This window comes from Protopterus annectens, chromosome 7.part0 (genome assembly GCF_019279795.1).
Source record: "Protopterus annectens isolate FY-2018-M chromosome 7.part0, PAN1.0, whole genome shotgun sequence".
In the NCBI taxonomy this organism is placed as follows: Eukaryota; Metazoa; Chordata; order Ceratodontiformes; family Protopteridae; genus Protopterus; species Protopterus annectens.
In genome coordinates this window covers 189,100,573-189,126,822 of record NC_056739.1, presented here as the reverse complement: position 1 = coordinate 189,126,822, position 26,250 = coordinate 189,100,573, and the positions used below count along the sequence as shown (strand labels likewise).

The 26,250-nt window shown below is 43.8% G+C and overlaps 1 protein-coding gene across 1 annotated transcript in view; it reads left to right on the top strand.

Moving 5' to 3' along the window:
* The window catches only part of KDM5B (lysine demethylase 5B), a 2,307,736-nt gene that overhangs the window by 1,783,185 nt on the left and 498,301 nt on the right, over positions 1-26,250 (top strand). Inside the window, exon 17 of the mRNA XM_044076151.1 lies at positions 1,945-2,059. Coding sequence (XP_043932086.1) covers positions 1,945-2,059 — 115 coding nt within the window. The remainder of the gene's footprint in view (positions 1-1,944; positions 2,060-26,250) is intronic.

Below are 26,250 nucleotides of genomic sequence, written 5' to 3'. Positions count from 1 at the left end.
GCACTACAAGGTGGACCAGGTCTCTAGGGCCAGGGCAGGATTTGCCAGGGCAATCCTGCAAGGATTCCTAGAATCCTCCATATCGGCCATCTCCCAACATTCCTCCCAGCTGTGGTACTCTCCCACAGTATGAATACTGCAACATGGGAATAGAAGGACCTTGAATAGTTGTGTAAAATCTTACCATAGCCATAGATGTCCTTCTCTTCCATGTTGGAGTATTCCTTCCCACTTTCCATCCCCCTGATAGCCTCTATCTTCTCTATGGTATACGCTCACTGCAGGCCACTCTTTGCAGCCCTGCAAGGGCATTTGCTTTTGCTTCTCCTTGGCCTCATAGTCTCTTCTCCCGCCTTCAGGTTCTGAGGTCTCTGCGTGCTGACGTCACATTTATACTCCAAGGTTTATGACCCTACGTGTGATGTCCCACACACCTATGGCAGCCAGGCTTAAGCTTTTGTACAGGAGCCGACGGCAGGTCACCTGAGGGCTGGAAATCCCACAGTATGAATACTGCAACATGGAAGAGAAGGACATCTAGATTATGGTAAAATTTTACACAACTATTCTTTTTGGCTGTTAGGAAGTCCTTATGTCTTGCTTAGCTGATCTGCAGAGGCGTCTTCTAGACTGCATGATGTTTTGGTCTCTATATTCTTCCGTATGAGTCCTGTCTTTGAATACAGTGCTCCTTTTGCAGTGTACATAACAGCACTTTGACCGGCTTCAAAGACTCTGATCATTTCCTGACCTAGGAGATTTCTACACTATGTAATGTAAACTGTTTTGAGAAAACGAAAGCCTGCCCCTGTATTTTGCCTTGTATAGACTCCTGAAGTGTGATCTTTTGTGAGCATTGAAAGTCGGTACATTTTTCAACCCTTCTACCTTTATAGATCTAGTGGGTTGGCTACCATTTGCGCTAAAGACCGCAATCTCCAATGCAAGCTCAACATCATCTGCTGGTGAGACAGATTAATAGTCCATTGTATTCATGGCCTTTGGAATGGACTCCATCTGCACATCAAAGCAGAACCTTCTCTTCTTTCAAAACTAGACCTGACAGCTTGATGGGGAAACTATCAATTCATGCCTGAGGTGTGTTGGGAATCTTCTTACCAGGAGTAATATACTGTCATTACCAAGGGTAGTTGCAGTGGAGCTTCTTGATGTGCAGTCAGACGTACATATGATTATTATTATGAAGTGTGAACCTGTAAGAAGAGGCTGTCTGATAATCCACCCTGAAAAGAACAAGCATCTGTCGTGGATGTCCCAATATCCATTCAGTCCTCTTGGGTATTAGGTCTGCAGCTGGATCAGTGTAGCCGTGCCTTTACTTTTTCTAATGGTACTGTTACCTTCCTGCCTTTTTGGTTTCTACATTGACAGGTCAACCACCCAGTGAAGGCAATGCCCATTATTTTGGATAGCATTTGGGTAGCCAGCATGTCTTACAATTTGTATTAAAAACACAAATTTGCATTATTTTCTTTTTTTTTCTCAGAATGTTCTGTTTTTAGTAAATGAGTTGATCTGTTTTGAATATGGTGTTTTCTCATAATGCGAGTTACATAAATGAGTCTTGATCATCACAGGTGAGTTAGTATGTAATAGGATTTGGTGTCCTGTCACATGATTTAGTACTGATGGTTTTATGATGTTTTGTTTGGGTATTCCACAGTGTACTGTTGTCTTGTTATAGAAATAAGTGTTGGAATAAAGATTAAACTGTTAGTGTTCACAGTCTTACTCATCTCTATTTATTTTTTGACTTTGTAAATGCTCTTGGCCCAGAAACCCTTTCCAGCCACTACCCAAGTCATGAAGGCCAAAGCAGATTAAATACAAATTCATGTCATAAAATTTACAGAGGCAAGTACAAAAGTATCTATCTGAAGACAGTTTGAGTTTTGTGATTTTTTTTTAACCCCCTTATTTTAGATTTCGTTACTGTGGAGGAAAGTCTCAGAACCAGCTGACAGTCGATGAACTTCGATGTTTTGTACGACAGCTGTACACATTACCCTGCTTCATCAGTCAGGCGCCTCCGCTGAAGGTAATGTTTCACTTTTAATGAATAAACCATAGCTTTACTTTATCACAGACATTGCATGTATACTGCAGCTTGTTCTATTCTTCACCTTAATTATTTGCATGTCCAGGCATTACAGAATTACCACTATTTTGACATGTTTCAGCTGAGATGTGTGAATGTGTGCATATCTTCATGGATGAGGGATGGCCATGGAGAGGGTTTCAGTGCAATTTGGGGCACTTGTAGTAAATGGATGCTGTGGGGCATTCTCAGCCGGTGGGTTCTTGTTCATTTATATTAGGAGTATCCCACCGCAAGTGATACGTGAGCACTTTTGTGGTATTCATTCCTCCTTTCAAAGAGTCGTCTGTCATAATTGTAGGCTTGACCAAGGGGAATACTAGGTTTAATTTTTTTTTTCTCATGGTGTTCATGAAAACAACTGTAAGGATAATTGCTGGTGTGTATTCATAAGTGAATGGAACTTAGCCCCAGGTTGACATCAAATTACTGACCAGACTTTGAGCAGTCATATGCCCCCAGGACATTTACAAGATTATCTTTGGTATAGAAGACATTAGTTGATAATTCACTTTTAAAGAGTAGACTAACCTGTGACATCTTCAGATGCCCTGACTGAAATCACTGTTGCAGTATTCCAATTAGTTGTTTTTTTCACCACTAGCAGCTGTCTGGGATACCAAAGCTTAAACCTTCCTTGGAGCATACATCCTAATGTACGATCTCATAAGTTCGCAGACTGTTGCCTGTAGCACAAACATAGGGTCTCTCACTCCTCATTCTGATTGTCTAATCGTTGGTACCGCTAGCTTCAAGGAATCAAGTGTGTGCCGTATTGGGGAACCATCCTTCTTACATAAACTGTTTTGCAGTATTCTTGTTAAATAGCATCTAGGAGGAGCAAGTGTGAGGGCTTTTGGGAAATTACCTACAAAGGTCTCCATATCCAATGTCTTTTCTGCCTAGGTGCTGAACACGACTATAAGGTTAGTTCCATTTACCAGTCTTTTTTGCTCAAAACTTTGTCTTCTCATCTGTCCTTTGCTCAGTGCTTTCTTTGACACTCATTGACTGAAGTGTCTAGCCCACACCCAAGATTGCAGTACTACCACTCCGGGCATCCCCCGTAAGAAAAAAAAATTGAGGCTTGGCCTGACACTCATGTTGCCCGTACTGTTTCCAGTATGCCCACAGAGGTTACAGAACCCACAGTACATCCAAGTCTACGTCAGACTCCCTCTACCACGAACCCCATTGTACAAGATTAACTTCATTGTAGAGGACATCAGTTGGGAATTCAGTTTTAAGGGATATAATAACCCGTGGCATCTTTAGCTCTTTATTTGCTGCTGGAGGGAATTGTAGGTGATTTCTTCTGGGAGAATTTGACCAGCAAGTAAATATTTTGATATTTGACTTTTGATATATTTTTTTCTTATTACCTGCTTATTCCAAGAATTTTTTTTTTTATTTTGGGGTGAGGGCTGCTAATAATTTCCTTGAAATATCACAAGCAGGTGTGCATTTGGGAGTTAAATTCACCCATGCACTACCACTAAGTATTTGTTTTGTTGAGAAACATGATGTAACCAGTAAACCTTATAAGATGATACATCTCTTTTTAAGAGAGCTCAGAGTAGAAGAGCATTTGAGGAACTTGACGCTTATCGCCCTCAGGACAAGGGATTGTGCTCCCTGTTTTGTATGATGTGTATAGCTTTAATGGTAATGTGCAAACCACAGGAAGTGGTATGCTATGTCCATGCACTTCTCAGTTTGAGTCTTAGAACGGCTTTGAATATAGACCTCAAGGAGGCTATAACATGCATCCAATGTCTTTTTCATAGATAAAACCCAAACATTGTACTGTGTTTACAGGTAAAGAAATGTCCATCAGAGCAAAAGCATTGTGTTTGTAGAACTAAAGATATACAGAGTTTGTTTGGATGTACAGACAAAACTCACAATAGAAAATATGGATCTGTTGACTCTTCGTCCACTTCAACCTGTGGGTTATCGAATCACTCAGGCTCTCTAGACTTTTGGCTCTGAACCTCTAGCTTCCTCTCCCACAATGCCCTGCACTACTTGAGCTCCTTGGATATCATTTTCCACACTTGTGGACAGATGTGGTTTCTGGAGCTGTGTGCAGATAAGTTTTTTTTTCCAGCATTTCAGTATATTTTTTAGTGTTTTACTCTGTCTTCTGGCTCTTTTTTTCCTCCCCATTTTCTTCTTTGCTGTAAAGAGCATACATCTTAATTCTAAGCTCACAGAGTCATTCTTTTATTGTGTGTGCGTGCACACATGCACTCATACGAGCATGTGCTAGTGTGGTGCTTGATTCCTGCCTTGTATTTTCTTGGGTACATTGTGCTATAGAGTAGTTTTTCATTCATCAAGATGGTTGAGAAGACTTTGGGTTTTGGCAGGTGCTCAGAATGTATTTACAAGTTGCCCCTAAGGACCTTCACCACTGCTGCATGTACTGCCTGGGGGCAGCTTTCCTAAATCAGTACTGAGAGACCTGTACCTCCTTTGAGGCGAATGCCTTGGCTGATAGATGTCCTAAACTTGTGTTAAAAGGGTTCCTCCCTGTTTCTGCTTTTTCTTTTCTGGTAGGCTTTCCCTGTTTCTGTTTCTCCAGTTAAAAGGTCCACTGAGAAAACTAAAATGAGTAGATCTAAGGGTAAAGATAAAAGAAAAAGGCAAGTCTAAGAATGAATTTGGAAGGTCTTCTGAGTTTTCATCTTATGACCCTAAGGGTCTCTGCAGTTACCATGAATCTGGCATTGGCACAGCTCCATTTGTGATTCCTGGCTTCTTTGGAACTGACACTGGAGTCACATTGGTTCAGACTGTCAGAGGTGCTGAGTCCTTTCTTGGCTATGGATCCAGCCCGGCACTGTTCACCAACCCTAATGGTGGCATCCCTGGTGTTCTCCCCAGAGCCCTCACATTATAATTTATGATCTCCTTCACATAGGCCACAAGTTTTGGCTTAGCAGGCTAGTGCGTGACTCTATCTTCATCATCCCTTAGGTCCACAAGGTCCTCTCAGAGCATTAGGGAAATAGACTTGAACAAGATAATGCAGGTCTTTTTGCAGATACAGATTAGCTTGGAACTTTCCCTCCTGTTCTGCTCCAAGGGGGGAGAAGGTTGACACTCTTTGTCCATTTTCTGGTTATTCCTTCACTGGTCCACCCTTCAGATCCAGTGGTCTTGGATCAGACTCCATCCCTCATGATTCCTCCCATCAGCGCAGACAGCATGGCTGCTCTAGACTCTGTATTTGACCTTGAAACATTCAACTCTGGCTGCCTTGAAGGTGAATGCATCCCAGAGCAGAGGTGACAGGGAATGGCCTCTTATCCAGCTTTGGTTGGCAGCTAGCAAGGTGGCTTACTTCATCTGATCAGAGAAGGTCCTTCCTTAGACATCTGGTGGGATTTGTGGCTGTGGAGAGGATCCTGTCCTGCTCAAGGGTTGGAGAGTCTCACTTTGTTTTGGATCCAACCTGATGCCTCAGTCTGTGTGTTTTCTATCATCTTGTTCAGGGGTAGCCTGCACCTTGAGGCCTCAAGCAACCTGGAGCTGGGTCTCCCCTTAGGCTTCCTTATCTCCTCCAGAGTCCCCTCCCTCAGTGGAGCACTGGAAGCATTGGTTTAAGAGGAGACTTCTAGACTCCCCTCAGGAGTCATTAACAAAAGGATACTGACCTCAATAAGGGAGAAGTCTGCAATATCTCCCTGTGATGACGCCTGTTTTGGCAACCTTCTGGAATTGATGAGACCAGTTTGACCTCCAAGACCCCTTCCACTTAGGAGTCCATTTTTCTTGAGGCTTTCAGTGCAGGCCTATCCATGGCCTGGGTGGTACCCCCTTCAGACAAGCTTGTCAGTTTAGTGTCTGAGGAGGATGTGGAGAGAACAAGACATGGTGAAGACCATCCTAATGAAGGAGACGGTCACAGTCTCCGTTCATCCTAGAGATAGGGCACATTGGAGCAAGGGACCTGTGGTTGATGCTATTATAGTAGCTGCAGCCACCAAGAATGGAGCTGTCATGGAATGTGTATTTCCGTCCTCCAGATAGAGAGCCTAGAACTTTGGACAGATTCTGGAATGGTACATATGCTCCAGCAATTTTTAATGTTAGTATAATAACTATTTTGAACTCCTGACCAGACTACAGTGAGATTTAGTGAGGTTACTGTAGCAACCCAGATGACAGCTGAATAAGAAAGGGGCTTAGTTGGCTGCCAAGCTGTCAATTTTTGAACATATCTGTGCTCTTGGTATTCAGTACAGCAGATGGTATGGTCAGGGTGGTAGACACCAACACTGCAGTTCATTGCAGTGTTTGGATGCTCCTCTAACTTTTTGGAAATTTCTGTGGCATCCTTTGGAGTATTCTGTTAGATGGGTCCTCCTTGTATGTACCTAAAGTTAAGGATATGCTGACCAGGAGTGTGCAGGAGAGCAAGACATCTGCCTGGGGGTGGGGGGGGGGGCACATTTCCACCACAACAGACCTTTTCCTGCATTCAGAAGGGGGAGGTGAGCGGCTGTTTTTCCTGAAGTCCCAATATTTTGCCCATGGTGCAGCAGGTGATAATTCCCCAAGGGATAGAGGAGGATTTTTCAGTGGACGCTTCATAGAGGCAAGAGCTGTATGCAAAATTAGGGTTTTATTAACAAACTCTTTCAGCACTCCTGAAGGTTTGCCTGGTTGAGGCATTTGGAGAAGGGAGCTTTTACCTCCACCCACAAACTTGGAAGGCCACCACTGTAGATTCCTGGGCATTGCGAATAGTTATCAGAGGTTACATTATTCCCTTTATTTCACCTAAATGTTCTGCAAAAATCCCTTCCGTACGTTCCATGCCAGCAGTGAAGGGAAGCAGCAAGAGAAATGCACAGACTGCCAGTAAAGAGTCATCCAGGAGCTCCCACCAGACCAGCAGGGATTTGGGGTGTATTTAAGATTCTTTCTGGTGCCAGAGAAAAACAAGAACCTTGAGCCCATTTTGGATCCAAACTAAATTTGTTTGTCAAACAGACCAGTTTCATGATGGTAACATTGTAGGCTATTCCACCTCTGTTGAGGAAGGATGACTGTATGTTCTCTGTAGACCTCAAGGATACTTATGCTCTTTGATCTCACCACAGCCCCCACCCCTGTGTGTTCAGAAAATGCATAGCAGTGGTAGAAGCCTGGCTGTGGCTGTAGGGGTTCTGGGTCTTCCTTTATCCGGACAGTTGGCTCGTTTTTGTAACTTCAAGAGCATCATTAGTTTGTGCAAGAGACTTGCTCTGTTTGTGCCTAACACTGAAGTTTATGGTAAACTTCGATAAATCCAGGCTTTGGAATTCATAGCTTGTCATCTGGCCAAGCTTCCTCTCTTAAGGCTGTCCATATGTCTTCAGGCCTATCAGGTTCTCCTTTGTCAGAAGTTACATGTTTCGCTTCCTTAGTCTCCTTGAGTTGATGATTGCTGCCATCTTGTTTGTCCAGATTCTACATGTTGGTTCTTCAGTGGATTTTCAGTCCAGTGGTCTCCACACAGTTTAGCCCATGCATTTTCCCATAAGGCTGACAAAGGTTTATTGCCACCACGTTGTCCGTGAATGACATAAGTGTGTCACCAGATTGCCCCATTCTCCTTCACTGTCCTTTGAGCACGATGACTACTGGGGTTCCTATCAGCATCTCGAATGCTGACAATATTGAATTTGATATTGTTGCATCGAGAATGCCGAAAGGGCAAAACGTTGAACGGGTAAATGGAAATCTCCGTAAGGAGAGATTACCATTTATCTCAATGTAGTGCGGTCTCGGAGGTGGTATATTTAAGTAGCATGGGGTGTGGGGGTGCAGGGGGGCTTGCCCCCCTGCCTACACCCTTTAGTTTTTTTTGGGGGGGGGTATTTTTTTTTATCAGCATTCGAAAATGTAATAGGTTGATCATTTCAGTTTGACATTTAGTGATTTGACCTATTACATTTTCATAATGCTTATAATAGACCCGACTACTGATATTTCCTTCCTGGGATGGGGTGGAACTTAGAGAGGATTCAAGTTACCATTCCCAGTTGGAGGGCCAGTTTATACATCAGTGTTTTGCAGATGAGATCAAGCCTCCTAGTGCTGCATGACTTCTCACCAAAGGTGTGATATCAATCCAGACAAATTTGGTTGTGGTCTGGTATATAAGCAAACACAGCTGAACCTGATCTTACACCTTGTAGACGCTATGAGGGTATGACTGTGTTTGATGTTTTTTCCAGCTGTTTCTGATTGCAGTGCACATCCCAGGGAAATCCATCATCTTAGATGGCTAATTGAGTACGAGTATCCTGATGCTTCACAAGTGCTTCCTCAGTCTAGTAGTGGTGACAGAGATTTTCAGCCACTGGGGCCAACCTTGCTAACTGTAACTCCTCACACTAGAAGGTGCAACAGTTCTTTGCCTTGATCCCCCTGAAGGAGTAGTCACTGAGGTTTGTAGTCATCCATGCTTGGCCTCTTGGTTCTTCTACCCATATCTTTGGAGTCCCCTGATATTGAAGTTTTTATTTACAGAAAGTAGCTTGGTGCAACAAGACTGTGAGCCACATAGCTCTCTTCTGGCCCTGAAAATTTGGCTTCCCTTCCTGTGGCCTGACCTGCTTCACTCTCTTCTAACCTGGATCTCAAGTCCCTCAAACCTGACTGTTTGGTTCCTCCACATCCATTGACAGCCAGAGATACCAAGCTGTCTGTCAGAGGAGGTTGTATTCTTTCCTCATATTAAAAGCATTCCAGGTAAATTCATGGCAGCAAATGGAAGAGCTTTTAGTATTTAAACCATTTCTAAAGGTCTTGACCCTTTTTGGCACCCTTAAATACAGTGTTGTACTTCTTAGCTGGTCTCCTTCAGTAGGATGCAAGCTACTGTGCTATTAAGTTTCCATTATTGGCCATTTCCACTTTTCATGTTGGTCAGAATCATTCTCCACATAGCTTCTCTAAGACTTTCTATAACTTTTTAAAAGGGTATTTTCTTCTCAGGCCTCCTTTGAGAGGTCCCATTCCTCCTGGGGATCTGACCTTTGTTTTACAGGCTTTAACCAGGGCTCCCTTTGAGTCTTCTGCTATTGTAGATTTAACATTTTTATCTCGGGAAAACATTTTCTTGGTTGCAGTAACTTCTGCTAAATGAGTGTCAGGATGTCAGGCTTTGTCATGTCAGCCTCATCTAATTTTTGACAAGGTCAGGGTATCATTACAAACTAGCTTTTTTGCCCAAGGTGACTTTCAAGCCTAACTTGCCACTGTTTTTTCCGAAGTTCACTAATAAGGGCTAGTATATTCTTGACTGTGTGGATCTGCATCAATAATTAAAGTTTTATTTAGGAAGGAGGACATCTGGAAATCTGGCCAGGTTTGTGTTCTTTTCCATAGTTTCAGCAGGAAAGGGAATATTTTAAGGTCAGCTTGTCCAGTGACTTACTGTATCTATTTTGTTTACAAGGTTAATGGATTGACCTTACCATCCAAGCCAAATTCTCATTCTACTAAGGCAGATGTCCTTCTATTCCTATGTGGCAGTATTCTTAGTGTGGGATGCCCCGCCTCAGGCGACCCAAACGTCTGCTCCTATACAAAAGCTTAATCCTGGCTGCTGTAGGTGTGTGGGATGTCACATGTAGGGCCATAAACCAGGGACCTTAAATGTGAAGTTTGCGCAGAAAAGACCCCAGAAATTTTCAGCTGCAGTCGACTGTCGCATCGAATGCTACGCTCCTTTACTTGAATACTTCTAAGGCTAAGTACCCAGTTGGGGATTTTGCCTTTATTTTGATTGAGGCTGGTTTGCTATAGTTACTGTTAACCGATGTCAGTTAAGGGTAAATGCCGCTGCGGGCGCCAGATACTGCATAAAGATACGCACGACTGATGCGATGTTCATCGTGTTTCACTGTTGCAGTCATTACACTTGGGTTGTCCTGCTGGCAGGCTACCCGCAGTCAGCCTGAATTCCAAAGTCCTGGTCTGGCGTCAGTTGCTGTCGCCTCTTCCCTGACGTCAGTATGCCGGGTATAAAAGATGCAGCCGACGCCATTTTCTTCAGTCTTTCTTGCCGCGTGGTGCCCGAAGGAAAAGCAGTTCGCAAGTGCTGGTCGGCCGACTCCTGAGATTTTCGTAATTGAATTTCAGATCCGAAGTCTTCAATAAAGCTAAGTACCCCGTTAGGGAAACTTTTTTCTTGCTCCAGACAGATGTCAGAAAAAGTTAACAATTGTATTTCTTGTGGGAAGCAAATACCTCATAAGGATTTTCATTCTTACTGTATTCCTTGCCTAGGCCCTGATCATGACGTTGCTAGTTGTCGGTTTTATGCTAGATTTAACCAACGCACTATAAAGCGTTGGTACGATTTTGCTTTTCATTACTTTGGTCGAAGGTTTAACTATATAATGCTGTTGGAACAACTGACGACCGGAATTCATAAAAAGCACAAGGATAAAGAAAAGGACAGGCATCCGAGGTCCAAAACCGACGACGAAGCCTCTTCTAGGCCAGTTGCCGGTTCGCCGGTGCTCAGTGAGGCGTTTTCGCAGCCCCTGACTCCTGCTACCTCAGAGCCACAGGTCGCCTCGGACTCCCGCGTGGAGACAACTAGGCCTCTGGATACTCAAGGTATTGGCCCTTTGGAAATCAATCCCTCAGATGGGTTCAGAGCCATTGAGCAGGCATCGGCTTCTGAGGGTGTTTTCAGACCTACACAACTTTATATAAAGCCAACTTCAGCATCCAAGACAAAGTCTAAAGCAGTTTTAAAGACAAGGAAAACAAATACAGCATTCTCCAGGACAGACTTCTATGCCTACGAAACAGATGCTCAAAATGGCCAGAGACCTAATTACTTTGATCAGGTGTTCCCATCCCCCTCCTGAATAAGATACTGAATATGATTCCTCTGATCAGGTTTCCAGTTCCTCTGATTCCTCTTCAGAACAGGGATATTCTATTCCTCCCTATGGGGATTCTGATGCTGAAATTATTTCACAGGGTCCCAAAGGGGTTCAAGGCTGCTTCTGCTAAAAACCCTGTCCCCTCAGATAGAGATTCTAGGGCTCTGGACACATGGGGGGAAAAAAGTCTACACTTTTGCTACCTTGGCTTTAAGGGCTTTAAATTGTCAGTTTCATATGCTCAAACATCAGCAATACTTAATGTCTTTGTTAAAACAAAAAGTGTTGACAAATTCTGAATGTTCTGAGAACAAAGAATTGCAGGATTTATTGCATGCAGCTGAACAAGTGGGAAAACGTACTTTGCAATGTGGCTATGATTCACTGGAGGCCTCGTGCAGGGCCACTGTTACAGGTTCTGTTATTAGAAGGCATGCTTGGTTAAAGGAACAGAATCTGCCTGATCATGTTAAAGCAAAATTATTGAATGCTCCATTACAGCATGATACTTTGTTTGGTGTTAAGGCAGAAGAGGTGTTGAAGAAAATGGAGGATAAAGCTAAATCTATGCAGACAGTAAAGGATTTCTTACAGGTACAGCCACCCAGATTTAGCAGGAACTGGCCTTCTAAGAATTGGTCCTTTCCAGTGTCAGGCAGGCCACAAAGAGGCAGATTCAGATGCCCTAGAGGCAGGCTACAGCCCCAGGGCTCATACAGGCCCAGACAATGGGGTGCTTCTACCTCCAAAAGCGGAGAAGACAAGTCACAGCCTTATAGGAGACAGTCCCAATGACTTCCCTCTGCCAATGCCAAGCACTTATTTTTTGGCAGCTCCCTTAGGGGGAAAGCTAGCACTTTTTGCACAAAATTGGCACAGGATCACCCAGGACAAATGGGTATTAAATATAGTCCCTCAGGGCTACAGGTTCCACTTTCACACCCTTCCAAAGGCAAAAGGAATGTCGGACCAGCCACACAATCAATGGGCATTGGCACAAAAACAAGTTTCATCTCTCATGGACATGAGGGCTATTCAGCCAGTGTCACAACAAGAGCAGGGACAAGGATTTTACTCAAGACTTTTATTAGTACCAAGAAAGTACAAAGCCTGGAGACCAATTCTGGACTTGTCTATTCTAAACACTTTTCTGGACGTTCCAAAATTCAAAATGTTGACTGCAGCAGCTTCTGCCTATGCTGGACAAGAAGGCTTGTCTTGTAACTTTGGACCTCAAAGAGGCATACCTGCATGTCCCAATCAGACAATCTTGCAGAAGATATCTCAGATTCATAGCTGGCTCAATGCACTACCAATTCTCTGCACTGCCCTTTGGCTTATCTACTGCGCCCAGTGTCTTCACAAAATGCCTGGCACCAGTAATTGCATTTTGCAGACAGAGAGGAATTCAGATATTTCCCTACTTGGATGACTGCCTTATTCAAGCAAAGACCAAAGACATTCTACTAAAGCATCTGGCGTTTGTAAAAAGATTGCTAATTTGCTTAGGGTACACAGTAAACGAAAATAAATCAAAACTAGTACCCTGATAATATTCCTGGGTGCAAGCTTAAATACAACTGCCCAGATGGCTCATCTCACGCCAGACAAAGGCAACTGACTTCTTACTTCGAAAACATGGCAACAAAAGACCCAGTTATCTGCAAGAAAAATTCTGCAGGCTCTGGGCTACATGGCATCCTGCATTCTACTAATTCCATATGCAAGACTGCATATGAGGAAACTACAATGGTATCTAAAAAGTGTTTGGATTCAACATTGCCACAGTCTGGAAACATTAATTACTCTCATTCCCTGCCTGCAACAGGAGTTTCGATGGTGGGCACAGGCCTGTCACCACAACAAGGGACAGCCATTCGCTTTACACACAGCCAGGCAGACACTAACAACAGATGCATCAGATTATGCCTGGGGGGCACACCTGGCAGGAAAAAGTATTCAGGGCACATGGCCCAGAAGCCAAATGCATCTTCATATCAATCAAATAGAGATGCTAGCTGTACAGAATGCCCTGACAGCCTTCAAGGACCTACTTCATCCAGGACAACTGCTGATAAAGACGGACAATACTACAGTTATGTGGTACATAAACAAGCAAGGAGGCACACATTTCTACCCCCTCTGCAGACAAGCCATGACTTTGTGGAACACAGCATTGACTTATCAAGTACACCTGCAAGCACAATTCCTGCCGGGAAAGACCGATACCTTGGCAGACGACCTAAGCAGAAACCTCATGGATCCTCATGAGTGGAAACTAGATCCACAAATCTTCAGAATGATAGTAGGGAAATGGGGATGCCCAGACATAGATCTATTTGCCTCCCCTCACAACTGCCAGCTACAGAGATTCTGCACTCGGACTTATCACAAATAAGCATGGAAAGTGGACACCCTTTCATTCAGTTGGAAAGCCCTCTCAGTATATGCCTTCTCTCCTCTCCCTCTCCTCCCCAAGGTACTCCTAAAGGTCAGACAAGAGAAGCCAAAAATGATCCTGATTGCCCCAGACTGGCCACGCCAGCACTGGTACCCAATCCTAAAGAGCTTGTCTCAAGGCCCAGCCTGGACATTACCTCAAATTCCTCATTTGCTGACCCAACAAAACAATCAGATCCTACACAGCCAACTCAGAACCCCAAGTCTGGCTGCATGGCGGATAATGTAGCCATTCAGAACACATCTCTCTCTAAAGCAGTTATGGATGTTATTTTGGAGGCCAGGAGGCCCAGCACCAAAAAATCTTATGCAGAAAAATGGAAGAAATTCTGTGCTTGGAACCAGGCACAAGGAATTGACACACTGGTTCCAAATATTCCTCAGATTTTACAATACCTAACTGAGATGCTGGACAAAGGCCTATCCTTCTCATCAATTAAGATCCATACTTCTTCCATTTCAGCTCATTACAATACGGACCCACCTATTTTCTCTCATCCACTGCTAAGGCAGTATCTCAGAGGGGCCAAAAACATAAGACCTCCAAGGAGAGCTCCAATACCTGCATGGGACCTCAATTTTGTCTTGGAAAAACTCACACTGCCTCCTTTTGAGCCAGCCAGTACAGCTGAGATAAAATACTTATCATGGGAAACAGCTCTTCTCCTAGCAATAACTTCAGCAAGAAGAGTCTCAGAATTACAGGCACTAATGGCTGTGGAACCTTTTATTATTTTCCATCCAGACAGGGTTTCTCTAAGGACAAACCCAACATTTATGCCTAAGGTAGTGTCCAGTGTGGCCCTTAAACAAACCATACAGTTGCCTACCTTTTATCCAAACCCACAGAATAAGGGGGAGAGACTTCTGCATTCTTTGGACATACACAGACAGCTACGCCTTTACTTGGACAAGACTAAAGCTTTCAGAAAGACTGAGCAACTCTTAGTGGCATATGCTGCAGGATCGCAAGGGAAAGCTATTTCAAAGCAGACTATTTCAAAATGGATAGGCCATTGCATTTGTTTCTGCTATTCACAACATGGCAAATCAGTGCCTAAGGGCATTAGGCCACATTCTACCAGAGCAGCAGCCACTTCAGCAGCCTTCCTCAGAGGAGTACCAACCAAGGACATTTTGGAGGCTGCAACCTGGACTTCAGTGCACACTTTCACAAAGCACTACCACTTACCTCTTTGCTCTAAATCCAGAGCAGGCTTCGCCACTGCAGTTCTGCAGGGCCTCATAGCCACTTCTAATTCTATTTAGGCCCAGCCACCCAACTTCAGCTTTGGGATTCAACCCAAGTGCAATGACTGCAACAGTGAAACACGATGAACATAGTACAGTTGTGTACCTTCCATAAATGTAGATGTTCAAGTGTATTCACTGTTGCAGTCCAGGTTACCCTCCCACCATCCCCCTTTCATTGCTAGGACATATCTGTACTTCTCTATTCTATACAACCTATGTGGTGTATTTGCTTGTTGATGAAGGTTATGTGCATGCTTTTTTATGATCAGAATTTTTTAGCCTACCCTTTTGGGGGCACCTGAATTCTGGGGCAAGAAAAACTGAAGAAAATGGCGTCAGCTGCATCTTTTATACCCCTGGCGCACTGACGTCAGGGAAGAGGCGACAGCAACCAACGCCGGACCAGGACTTTGGAATTCAGGCCGACTGGGAGTAGCGTGCCAGCAGGATAACCCAAGTGTAATGACTTCAACAGTGAATACACTCGAACATCTACATTTATGGTTGGTACACAACTGTACTTTTTCTGTCTAGGCTGAGAGCATGACCATACTGCTTGCTCGATTTGTCAGTCTTTTGTATCCAAGACCCTCCATAGCCGCCTGGTCGCCCTTAACCTATACTTAGAAAACCAGAGGATGGATCTTGAATCGGCCACTGTGACTGAACCACCATGGAAAAAGGCCAAGGTTTTCAGGCTTACTTCCTCTGCCTCTCCTCATCGGGCAGCCCTCCAGCTTCCAATTTAGGAGTTGATGGATGTCCAATAGAGCCATCTACTTTGATAACTTCCCTTGAGGAAACCACTTCAGAAGCAACGGCCAGCACGTCCACAGAGATAGCTGTGACGTCAGTCCCTACCGATGTTGAGGGGGAACCAGATATCTGCGGACGACCGACTGAGATTCCACTGCCTGAAAACCCTACCGATGTTGAGGGGGAGCCAGATATCTGAGGACGACCGACTGGGATTCCACTGCCTGAAAACCCTACAGTTTCCCAGGCCCCTGAACCCATGCCCTCTCTGAGACCTACGCCTTTAAAAAGGAAACGGGAAACAAAACAGCAGACTCCACCTTCTGAAGGAGTCCCAGACTGGCAGTCTTTTTACTGCTCCTTGATGCAGGCCTTCATGGCCCTTAAGCCCATGGCCTCTTCCCCCTCCACCATTCCAGTGCTCAGTCCTAGGCCTGCTTCTGCCACTTCTCTCTCCCTTTGCCTACTGCCCAAGAAGGAGAAGAAGAACAGGAACCCTACTGTTCATTTTCAGATGAATCCATCTTCTGTTCTTCATAAATTGCCTCCCCCACTTGAATATTATTCTCCAGATGAGGAATCCATAGAAGGGGGCTTCCCATCAGAGGACATCACCTTTGGGGAGACCATCACAAAAGTGAAAGAATACATTAAATGGGATGCTTCCCAAATGACTGACACTCAAAGGAGATACTTTGAACTACTCCAAGTGGAATCTCCCTCGCCTTCAGCCATCCCACCAGTCATTCCTACCTACCTTGATGCTTTCAACTGTGCATCAAAGAACCCAGACTCACAACCACCGGCCCCTAAGAGACCTGACAGGTTCTATAAAGTTTCAGATGAACAATAAATCCTAGTAGAACCACCCCTGGCAAACCCTGCAGTAATTGCTGTATCCCCTGACAAGCAATCAAGACAGATTCCTTCAGTATCTCTTCTGCCTACTGATAAGAATAGCAAAAACATGTACAGGACAGGCAATGTGTATACCTTCTCCACCCTAACCTTCAGAGCTGTCCGCTACCAAACCCATATGGTAAACCGTCTGCAGACCTTTTCAAAAACCTGCAGGAAAAAAGTAAAGAGCTTCAAGACATCAAGCACTCATGTCCCCATCCTGCTAAGACTACTTTTGACAGGGGGCCCCTCTCCTCTGCTACCCCTTTCTCTTCTAGGCATAGGAGAGGAACCAGGAGGCAAACTTTCTCCAGACCAGTTGCCTCGCAACCCAGTCAAAGACAGCCTTTTCAAGATAGAAGTGGACCCAACAATGTGTGACTGCCTTGCCCACCTCCCCTTATCAGCCTGCCTCTCCCACTGCCTCCCCATTTGGAAATCCATCACATCAGACTACTGGGTGCTGGTGATTTATACAAAACAGATATTTCCTTTCTTGGAAGGAAAAGCCCCTTCCAAGGGGCATTCCTTTTCCCCCCAAAAATTAACTACACCTCATCCCTCACATATACTGCAAGACCTTCTGACATTAGTAACTCTAGAACCTGTCCCACGAGGACAGGAAGGAAAAGGCTTCTACTCAAAACTTTTTCTGGTCCCCAAAAAAGATGGCTCTTGGAGACCAATGCTAGATCTATACTTTCTAAACCTTTTCCTAAAAGTTCCATCATTCAGAATGTTATCCCTTCAAACACTTCTTCCATTATTACCAGCCCAGGCCTTTATGGCCACACTAGATCTAAAGGAAGCATATCTCCATATTCCAATAAAACCCTCCAACAGAAAATTCTTCCATTTCACTGGGCCCTGCCCTCATTTTCAATTTGCAACCTTGTCTTTTGGTTTATCTACTGCTCCCAGGGTATTTACAGAATGAATAGCCCCAGCCATAGCTTTATGCAAAACCAAAGGTGTTCAAATCTATCCTTATCTAGACATCATCCTCATTCTAGCAGAAACAGAGGACACCCTTCAAAACCATCTGAGGTTCACCACTTCCCTGATGGTCTTCATGTTTCACTGTTGCAGTCATCACATTTGGGTTATCTGCCTGCAGTTAGCACTCAGCTGGCCTGAATGCTAGAGTCTTGGATTCCTGCATCGGACGCTGTCTCTTCTTCCATGACGTCAGGGGTATAAAACATGCAGCGGACGCCATTACATCAGTCTTTTTTGCCGCGCGATGCCCAAAGCAGAAGCAGTTTGCAAGTGCCGGTCGGCCAACTCCTGAAATTTTCGTTTTCGAGTTTCAGAACTGAAGTCTTCAAAAAAGCAAAGTGCCTCGTTGGGGATCCTTTTTCTTGCTCTTAACCAATGTCAGTAAAAGTTAACAGTTGTATTACCTGTGGAAAGCAAATACCTCAAAGAATTTCATTCGTACTGCATTCCTTGCTTAGGCCCAGACCACGACGTCCCTCGCTGTCGGTTTTGTGCCTTGTTCAACCCTCGAACTATTCGTTGTCGGTCTATATTTGCAGCAAATTATTTTGGTACTCTGTTTAAATATCCAGAAATGGCTTCGGTAAGCCATCCGACTACAGATATTTTGAAAAATGTAAGGTTAAAGACGGACCGCATAGGTCCAAAACTGCCGACGATGCTTCCGTTAAGCTAGTCGCCAGTCTGCCGTTACTCAGTGAGGCGCTTTCGCGGCCCCTGATACCTGCTGTTTCAGATTCTCAGGCCTCTACTGAGACCCATTTGGAGTCTGGTACGCCGGGCGATGCTTCTTCGACTATGGAACCTGTGGATGTCTCTACCTTGGATGGGTCTGGAGCCGCTGTGCAGGCACCGGCTTCTGAGGGTGTATTCAGGCCTACAGACTCGCATTTTAAACTGACGCCATCTTCATCCAGGCCTAAAACTCGACCCACGCCTAGAAAACCCAAGTCCAAACCCCATGCTCAGGCCCATATGCCTAAAAAACAAATGCTTAGAATGGCTGAAGACCTTTTTACCTTAATTACGGGAAGTCAGTCTTCCCTCTCTAAGAGACCTAGAACTGATTTTCTTCTGATTCTTCTGATCAGGAATCTGATATTTCTGTTTCTTCTGATTACCAGGATTTGCCCCTATTTTACCTATGAGGATCTTGATGCAGAGGATTCCATTCCTTCTGCTTCCCCTCCAGAAGATTTCTGTTTTGGTGAAACCTTGCACATTCTTAGGGGGCATTTCCGCTAGGAAAGCCAGGATTACTCTGACTCCAAAAAGAGGCTTAGGGAATTCTTAGTCCTCCCGCATCGTAGGCCTTTAGCTATCCCTCCTGTTCTGGACATTGTAGATGATGCCTTTTTGGAATCTAGCATTTCCCCAGACACATTACCTCCAGCTCCTAGAAAACCTGACAGGTATTACAAAGTACCTGACTCTCACAAGTTCCTCTTCAAGAATCCTACTATGGATCCAGAGACCATTTCCCAAGGACCAAAGGGCATTAAGGCTACTGCTACCAAAAACCCTACCCCCTCTGATAGAGATTCTAGAGCCTTGGACAGATGGGGTAAGAAGGTATATACTTCTGCTACTTTGGCCATTAGGACTTTAAATTGCCAGTTTCATATGTTAAAGTACCAGCAGCATATTATAGGACTACTTAAACAGAAAAAGATGTTGATTCCTGACTGTGCTGAACACACAGAATTACAGGATTTAATGCAGTCTGCGGAAGAAGTTGGTAAACATACTTTGCAATGTGGTTTTGACTCTTTAGAAGCATCTTGCAGGGCTTCTGTCACTGGGTCTGTACTTAGAAGGCATGCTTGGCTTAAGGAGCAAAACTTGCCAGATCATGTTAAAGCTAAATTACTGGATGCTCCCTTAAACCAAGACCGCCTGTTTGGCAACAAAGCTGAAGAAGTCTTCAAAGAAGATGGAGGAAAAAGCTAAATCTATGCAAACTGTTAAAGATTTCCTGCAAGTACAGCCTCCCAGATTTAGTAGGCATTGGCCTTCAAAGAATTGGTCCTTTCCAGCCTCTTCCAGGCCTTCTCAGTCCAAACCCAGGAACAGCAGACCACCTAGGTTAAGTCTCAGGCTACGCACAGGCCTAAGCAGTAGGGGGGTCTCCCACTTCCAAAGCAGGGAGTAGTAAGACACCCCCCTACGGAAAAATGGCACAATGACTTAACCTTAAACCTTCCAAGCCCTGCTCAACTACCTGCTGCTTTAGGAGGAAAGCTCGCCCTGCATGCAAAAAACTGGGAACTCATTACCCAGGGCAAAGGGGTTTTGAATATAGTTTCCCAAGGATACAGATTCCACTTCCACACCCTACCAACCCCAAAAGGTTGGCCAGACCTACCCCCAAATCAGTGGGCAGAGCCTCAACAGAGGGTTCTCTCTCTTCTAAGTATCAGGGCTATTCATCCTGTCCCAGCAGAAGAAAGGGGACAAGGTTTTTATTCAAGACTTTTCCTGGTACCCAGAAAAGACAGCTCCTAGTGTCCTATCCTGGACCTCTCTATTCTAAACACTTTTTTGGTAATCCCAAAATTCAAGATGCTAACACTTCAACAGCTGCTTCCTATGATAGGCAAAGATGCCTGGTTGACAACTTTAGACTTAAAGGAAGCTTACCTGCACATTCCAATAAGGGAATCTTGCAGGAAATACCTACGCTTCAGTTCTCTGCACTTCCTTTGGCTTATCTACTGCGCCCAGGGTATTCACAAAATGCCTAACTCCAACCATTGCATATTGCAAGCAGAGAAAATTTGACATTTACCCATACTTGGACGATTGCCTGATTCAGGCGGACAGTCAGGAATTGCTACTCCAGCACCTGACATTTGTAAAGGACTTCTAACTTCATTGGGGTATACCATCAACGAAAATAAATCACATCTGGTACCCAGCCAAAAGATTGTATTCCTGGGAGCAAGCTTGAACACAACTTCCCAGATGGCATTCCAGAAAAACAAATTTCTTTGACAAACTACTTCAATCTACTGGCCACCCAAACCCAGCTATCTGCAAGAAAAATGCTGCAAGCCCTAGGGTTCATGGCCTCTTGCATTCTACTAATTCCATATGCAGGACTGCATATGAGGAAACTTCAGTGGTACTTAAAAAGTCTCTGGTGTCAGCATTCTCAGGACCTGGAAACAATGATTCCTATCATTCCTTGTCTAAGGACAGAGTTCCTGTGGCGGGCAGAGGCCTGCTACCACAACAAGGGACTCCCTTTCACTCAACCCCCTGCCACCCAAACCCTAACAGATGCATCAGACTATGCACGGGGGAGCTCACATGGCAGGATAATGCATTCAAGGAAAATGGAGCCCAAAGCAAATGCACCTGCATATCAATCAAAAAGAAATGTTATAGCTGTACAGAATGCTCTGACAGCCTTCAAATGCCTTATACTTTCAGGGCAACTATTGATAAAGACGGACAACACCACAATTATGTCGTACATAAACAAGCAGGGGGGAACTCATTCCTACCCACTCTGCAGGTTAGCCGTGGCTCTGTGTAACACAGCCTTGAGCAGTCAAGTGCACCTGCAAGCTCAATTCCTGCCAGGCAAACTAAATTCACTGGCAGACAAATTGAGCAGAAATGTAATGGATCCATGGATCCACACGAGTGGAGAGTGGAACACAAATCATTCAAGCTTCTGATCCTCGGGGGGGGGGGGCGCACCAGAGGTGGACCTCTTTGCTTCCTCGCAGAACTATCAATTGAGCAAATATTGCACCAGAACTCCACACAGCCAAGCATGGAAAGTGGATGCCCTGTCCTTTACATGGGAAAACCTCTCAATCTGTGTCTTTCCCCGTCCTCCCGTCCTCCCCTCCTCTCGAAGGTTCTAATAAAGATCAAACAGGACAAGCCAAGGACAGTCCTGATTGCACCAGATTGGCCATGCCAGCACTAGTACCCACTTTTGCGCAGTCTGACAGGTAGTGCCACTGTGGCACCTGCCTCAGACCCCTTCCCTGCTGTCCCAGCAGGAGGGCCAGATTTTGCATCCTCAGCTACAAACCCCTGAACCTAGCAGCCTGGCTCATCCCTTGAACTCATCACCAGCAACCCTCAGTAAACGGGTCATCCTCCACCCTTCCTCAGCTTTGGGAAACAACCAAAGTGTGATGACTGCAACAGTGAAACACTAAGAACATAGTACAGTTGTGTACACTTACCATAAATGTAGATGTTAGAGTGTATTCACTGTTGCAGTCCTGGTTACCCTCCCTCCAGCCCCCTGACTTCTGGCCATATCAAATAACATTGGTATTTACTTTTTACTGGGGGTGTTTCACACCATGTAATTGCTTCCTATTTTGGGGGCTCCTGACATCTGGGAAAGAAAAACTGATGTAATGGTGTTGGCTGCGTGTTTTATACCTCTGACTTCCTGACGTCATGGAAAGCGACAGCATCTGACGCAGAAATCCCAAGACTCTGGTATTCGGGCCGACTGAGGGCTACCTGCAGGCAGATAACCCAAATGTGATGACTGCAACAGTGAACACACTCTAACGTCTACATTTATGGGAAGTGTACACAACTGTACTTTCTTTTGATTGTGGTAATGAGATTGAGGTCTCTGGAGAGTGTGTTGCAGAGGGAGTGGGATTTCTTTAGATGTAGCATTTCTAACAGAGCTGGGTCAGACATGGCTTTGTAAGTCAAGCAGAGATCGCTTCTAAGTAGGCGATATAAGAAAGAGAATAGTTGGAGTTTGAGTCTGTCCATATAGAACAAGTGTTTAAGGCCTAGGATCCTCTTTGTGAGGTAGTCTTGTGGCCACTCCAGTTGCTGCAAGTGTCTAGTGAGGTACATGCCAAATGGGGCATTGTACTCTGTGATTGGCCTAATGAGGGAAGAGTAGAGGGAGGCAATGACATCTTTCTTCCTGGATGCAAAACCCTTAGTAATGAGATGCGCCACATAGAAGGATTTTCTTACCACAGTGGCAATGTGGTAGTCAAAAGAGAGGTTTGTTGTCAACCTGTGTTCCCAAATCTTTTATAACGCCTTCTGTGTTCAGTGGACTTACCATCAGTGTGGTAATTCATGGGAACTGGGTTTTTCCCAAAGGGGATGGTGACACATTTTTTGCATAGAGTTTAAGGCTATGGTTTTGACAACAGTCGGTCTCAGTGAGGCCTTTTTGTAGGATGTCAACATCACTTGGGAAGTTAATAATAGCTCCCTACTTGCAATCGTCTGTGAACTTTGTCAGCCTGAGTTTCTTCATGTTGGCCTGGACTTCAGAGAAGTAGATACCAAACAGGAGAGGACCTAGGACCAAACCCTGTGGGATTCCACTTGTGACTAGTCGGCAGTCTGACTTGGAGTCAGCTACTTTCACACTGTGGGTTCTATCTGTGAAACAAACAGTTGGCCAGCAAATGTAACAGATGAAATCAGCCCAAAATATAAGTAGATAAAGCGATTTTATTGTATAAAATAACAGACCGGTTTCGGCAAAAATATGCCTTCAGTGTTGGAAAAAACAGACTTAAATAATACAATTGAACATGCAAATAAATACTTTTAGCTTACCAATGAGCACACTGATAAGCCAATACTCATGAATAATACATGAAAATCCAAAACATAGTAAATCTATGAGACCAAGCTAATATATTGTAATGTGATGAAATGTTAGAAATAATTCATCCATTAGAAACTACAAACGCTGAATACAGCAATAATGTAAATATAATTAAGGTATGTACAAATGCTCATATATATTTTTTATATATATACAAAATATGTCCAAACATGAAATATCAGTATAAACTCCATTGTAAAAAATGCACACCAGTAGGCACAAGCTTCCCTACTGAAATAATGCATATATATTAGGCATATGTATACTGTGATATACTAACATGTATGTACAATATTTTGAAATATGAAATAAAAAAGGAAATTGTATCATACTTGGTGCTCATGAATGGTGATGTAGAAAATATGTTTTGTTCATCTTAAAAAAAGTGGTTAAAGATGATCATTGAGTCCAGGTGAAAAAAGTGCACCCAACCTTATTATCCAGTATTTCTCCTTGTGATCCAATATGCCATGCCACCCTAGTGTATTGCTACGGTCACCAACTATTCTGTCAATGATCATGAACCTAAACTGAGCTAGTTGATGTTTGGAAACATGTCTATACAGGGCATTAGTTTCCTTTTTGTTTTTGATGTCACTTCGATGTTCATTTATGCGTGTTCTTAATGGCTTGGAGGTCTGGCCAACATAAAATGCCCCACAATGACAGGCCAAATAGACAACCCAGTTGCTGCTGCAATTACCAAATATTTTACACTCAAACTTTACTGGTGTTACGACTAGAAAAGTGCTTGGACTTGGTAATCTGTTTGCAGGACCCACAATGGCCACATGGAAAGGTACCCAACAACTCATGTCCTGTTATAGTTAGTTGTTTATGGATAGCTCCTCCACTTCCAATGTGTTTATAATGTGAAAATAAGGAACCCAATGTTTTCCCTTTCCTATATGAGAATTGGCATTGTTCTCCCAAAAAACATCTGAGTTGTTCATTGGCCAAAAGAATATTCCAATGTTTATTTATGATGTCCCTAACAGCATAATAGTTCCTGCCATATGTGGTAATAAACCTAATAGTAGAAGTTCCTGAGTCTTCAGATGGAATCTTATAGTCCAACAATGTTTTTCTGTTCAAGTGGGATGATCGTGTCCATGCATTGTTAATGTCTTCAAGTTTATACCCTCTGTTGACAAATCTACGACAAAGATCAAGACTGGCAACATCATAATCTGTTTTGTTGGAACTAAGGCGTTTCATACACATAAATTGTGACACCGGGATATTCCTGATGGTATGGCGTGGGTGCATGCTTGTAACATGAAGTAAAGTGTTATATTGGGGGTACTTGCGAAACACTCGGGTAGTCAAAGTATGGTCTGGATTCCTAGATATAGTCACATCCAGAAAATTGATGGTTTGCAAATCAGAAGTGATAGAGAATTCAATGCCCCAGATGTTGTTTAAATATTCAACAAATTCCTGCAGATATCCAGCATCCGCACGCCATACCATCCAGCAATCATCCAGGTACCTACGCCAAATGTCCATTTCAACCAAATATATATTATGGGAATCATCATAGATCATACATTCCTCAAAAAACGCCATGAACAGATTGGTGTAGATAGGAGCAAAAGAAGCCCCCATAGCTGTACCTTGGAGCTGCCAGTAGCATTGGCCTTGAAAATAGAAGACATTTTTGTAGAGTACATGTTCTGTCATGCAGATAAGTAATGTGTTGAACCCTGGTGTATATAGTCCAGCTCTTTCCAACCAATATTTGAGAGCTTGTAAACCAGCCCAGTGTGGTATGCTGGTATATAATGCTTTAACATCTAATGAGCACATTAACCACCCTGGCTCCAATTGTGTGTCCTCGATAATTTTGAGGAACTGTGTAGTATCCTGCAGCCTTGCCCCGACCAAACTCAAAAGTGGTTTAAGATAATGTGTCAGAAAAGCAGACAGGGGTTCAGTTAAGGATCCAATACCTGAAACAATCTGTCTACCCGGAGGGTTGGTTAATGATTTGTGTATTTTGGGTAATAAATAAAGAATTTGCTTTCGAGGGTCCTTAACTGAAAGTTGAGAAACACAACCCTTGGTAATAATACCTTCCTCACATGCTAGGTTCAAAAATGAATCAATTTCTTTTTTAAAATTCAGCGTAGGGTCAATGGGCATGTTCATATAGCATGCAGTGTTGGATAACTGAGATAAACCTTCTTGCAGATAGTCACTCATATTTTGAACCACCACTGCCCCACCTTTGTCTGCGGATAATATGACAATGTCCTTATTGTTACGTAACTGTTGAAGGGCAGTGTTCTCTGGCTGTGAGAGGTTATGTCCCATCATAGTATATCCTAGATTTTGAAAATGTAGGTCCCTAAAGACAGACTGCATAAAGATGGACACATGCTTATTCATAGGTGGTTGAAAATTAGATTTGCCAAATCTAAATTCATTAGATCTTTGAGTTGTATTATCTGTAAAAAAAACAACTTTAGATTTAAACTTCGACAAAAATTGATAATATCTGTAACTATATGATACTCATCAGAAAAAAAGCCAGGTATAAAATTGAGCCCTTTATTCAAAAGAAACTGATCACAAGACAAACTGACATTCGACAAGTTCAAAACATTGTGGATTGGTTGCTGAGATTGACTTGTATTAAAAAGTTCTGGATTAATCCTTCTATCTGTGAGCCAGTTTGCAACCCACCTAGTGATATAGGGGCTGATGCCTAGCTTAGTGAGTTTTACTATGATTCCTGAGTGGGGAATGGTATCAAAGGCCTTGGCCAGATCAAGGTAGGCTGTATGAACCACCTTGCCTTCATCCAGAGCTCTGGTGATTGACTGAAAGAAGTCGACCAGGTTGAGCTGGCATGATCTACCCTTCACAAAACCAAACTGTGTGGGATCCAGAGGTTGGAGATTCCCTATATGTCCTTCTGTTCCTGTGTTGCAGTATTCTAGTTGTGGAATTTCCTGCCCTCAGGCGACTCGTATATCTGCTCCTATACAAAAGCTTCAGTTTGGCTGTTGCAGCATGTTTGGGACGTCAGACATAAGGCCATAAACCAGGGGCCTTAAATGTGATGTCTGCACGTTGTATCCTCAGAACTTTTCAGCCGCAGATGACCTATGCATCGTACGATGGCTCTTTCTCAGACATCGCATCAGTAAAGCTAAGTAACCCATTGGGTTCTTGTTTTGCCAATTGTTATTGCTTAGGCTTCGTTGTAGCCTTTAGCTGATGTC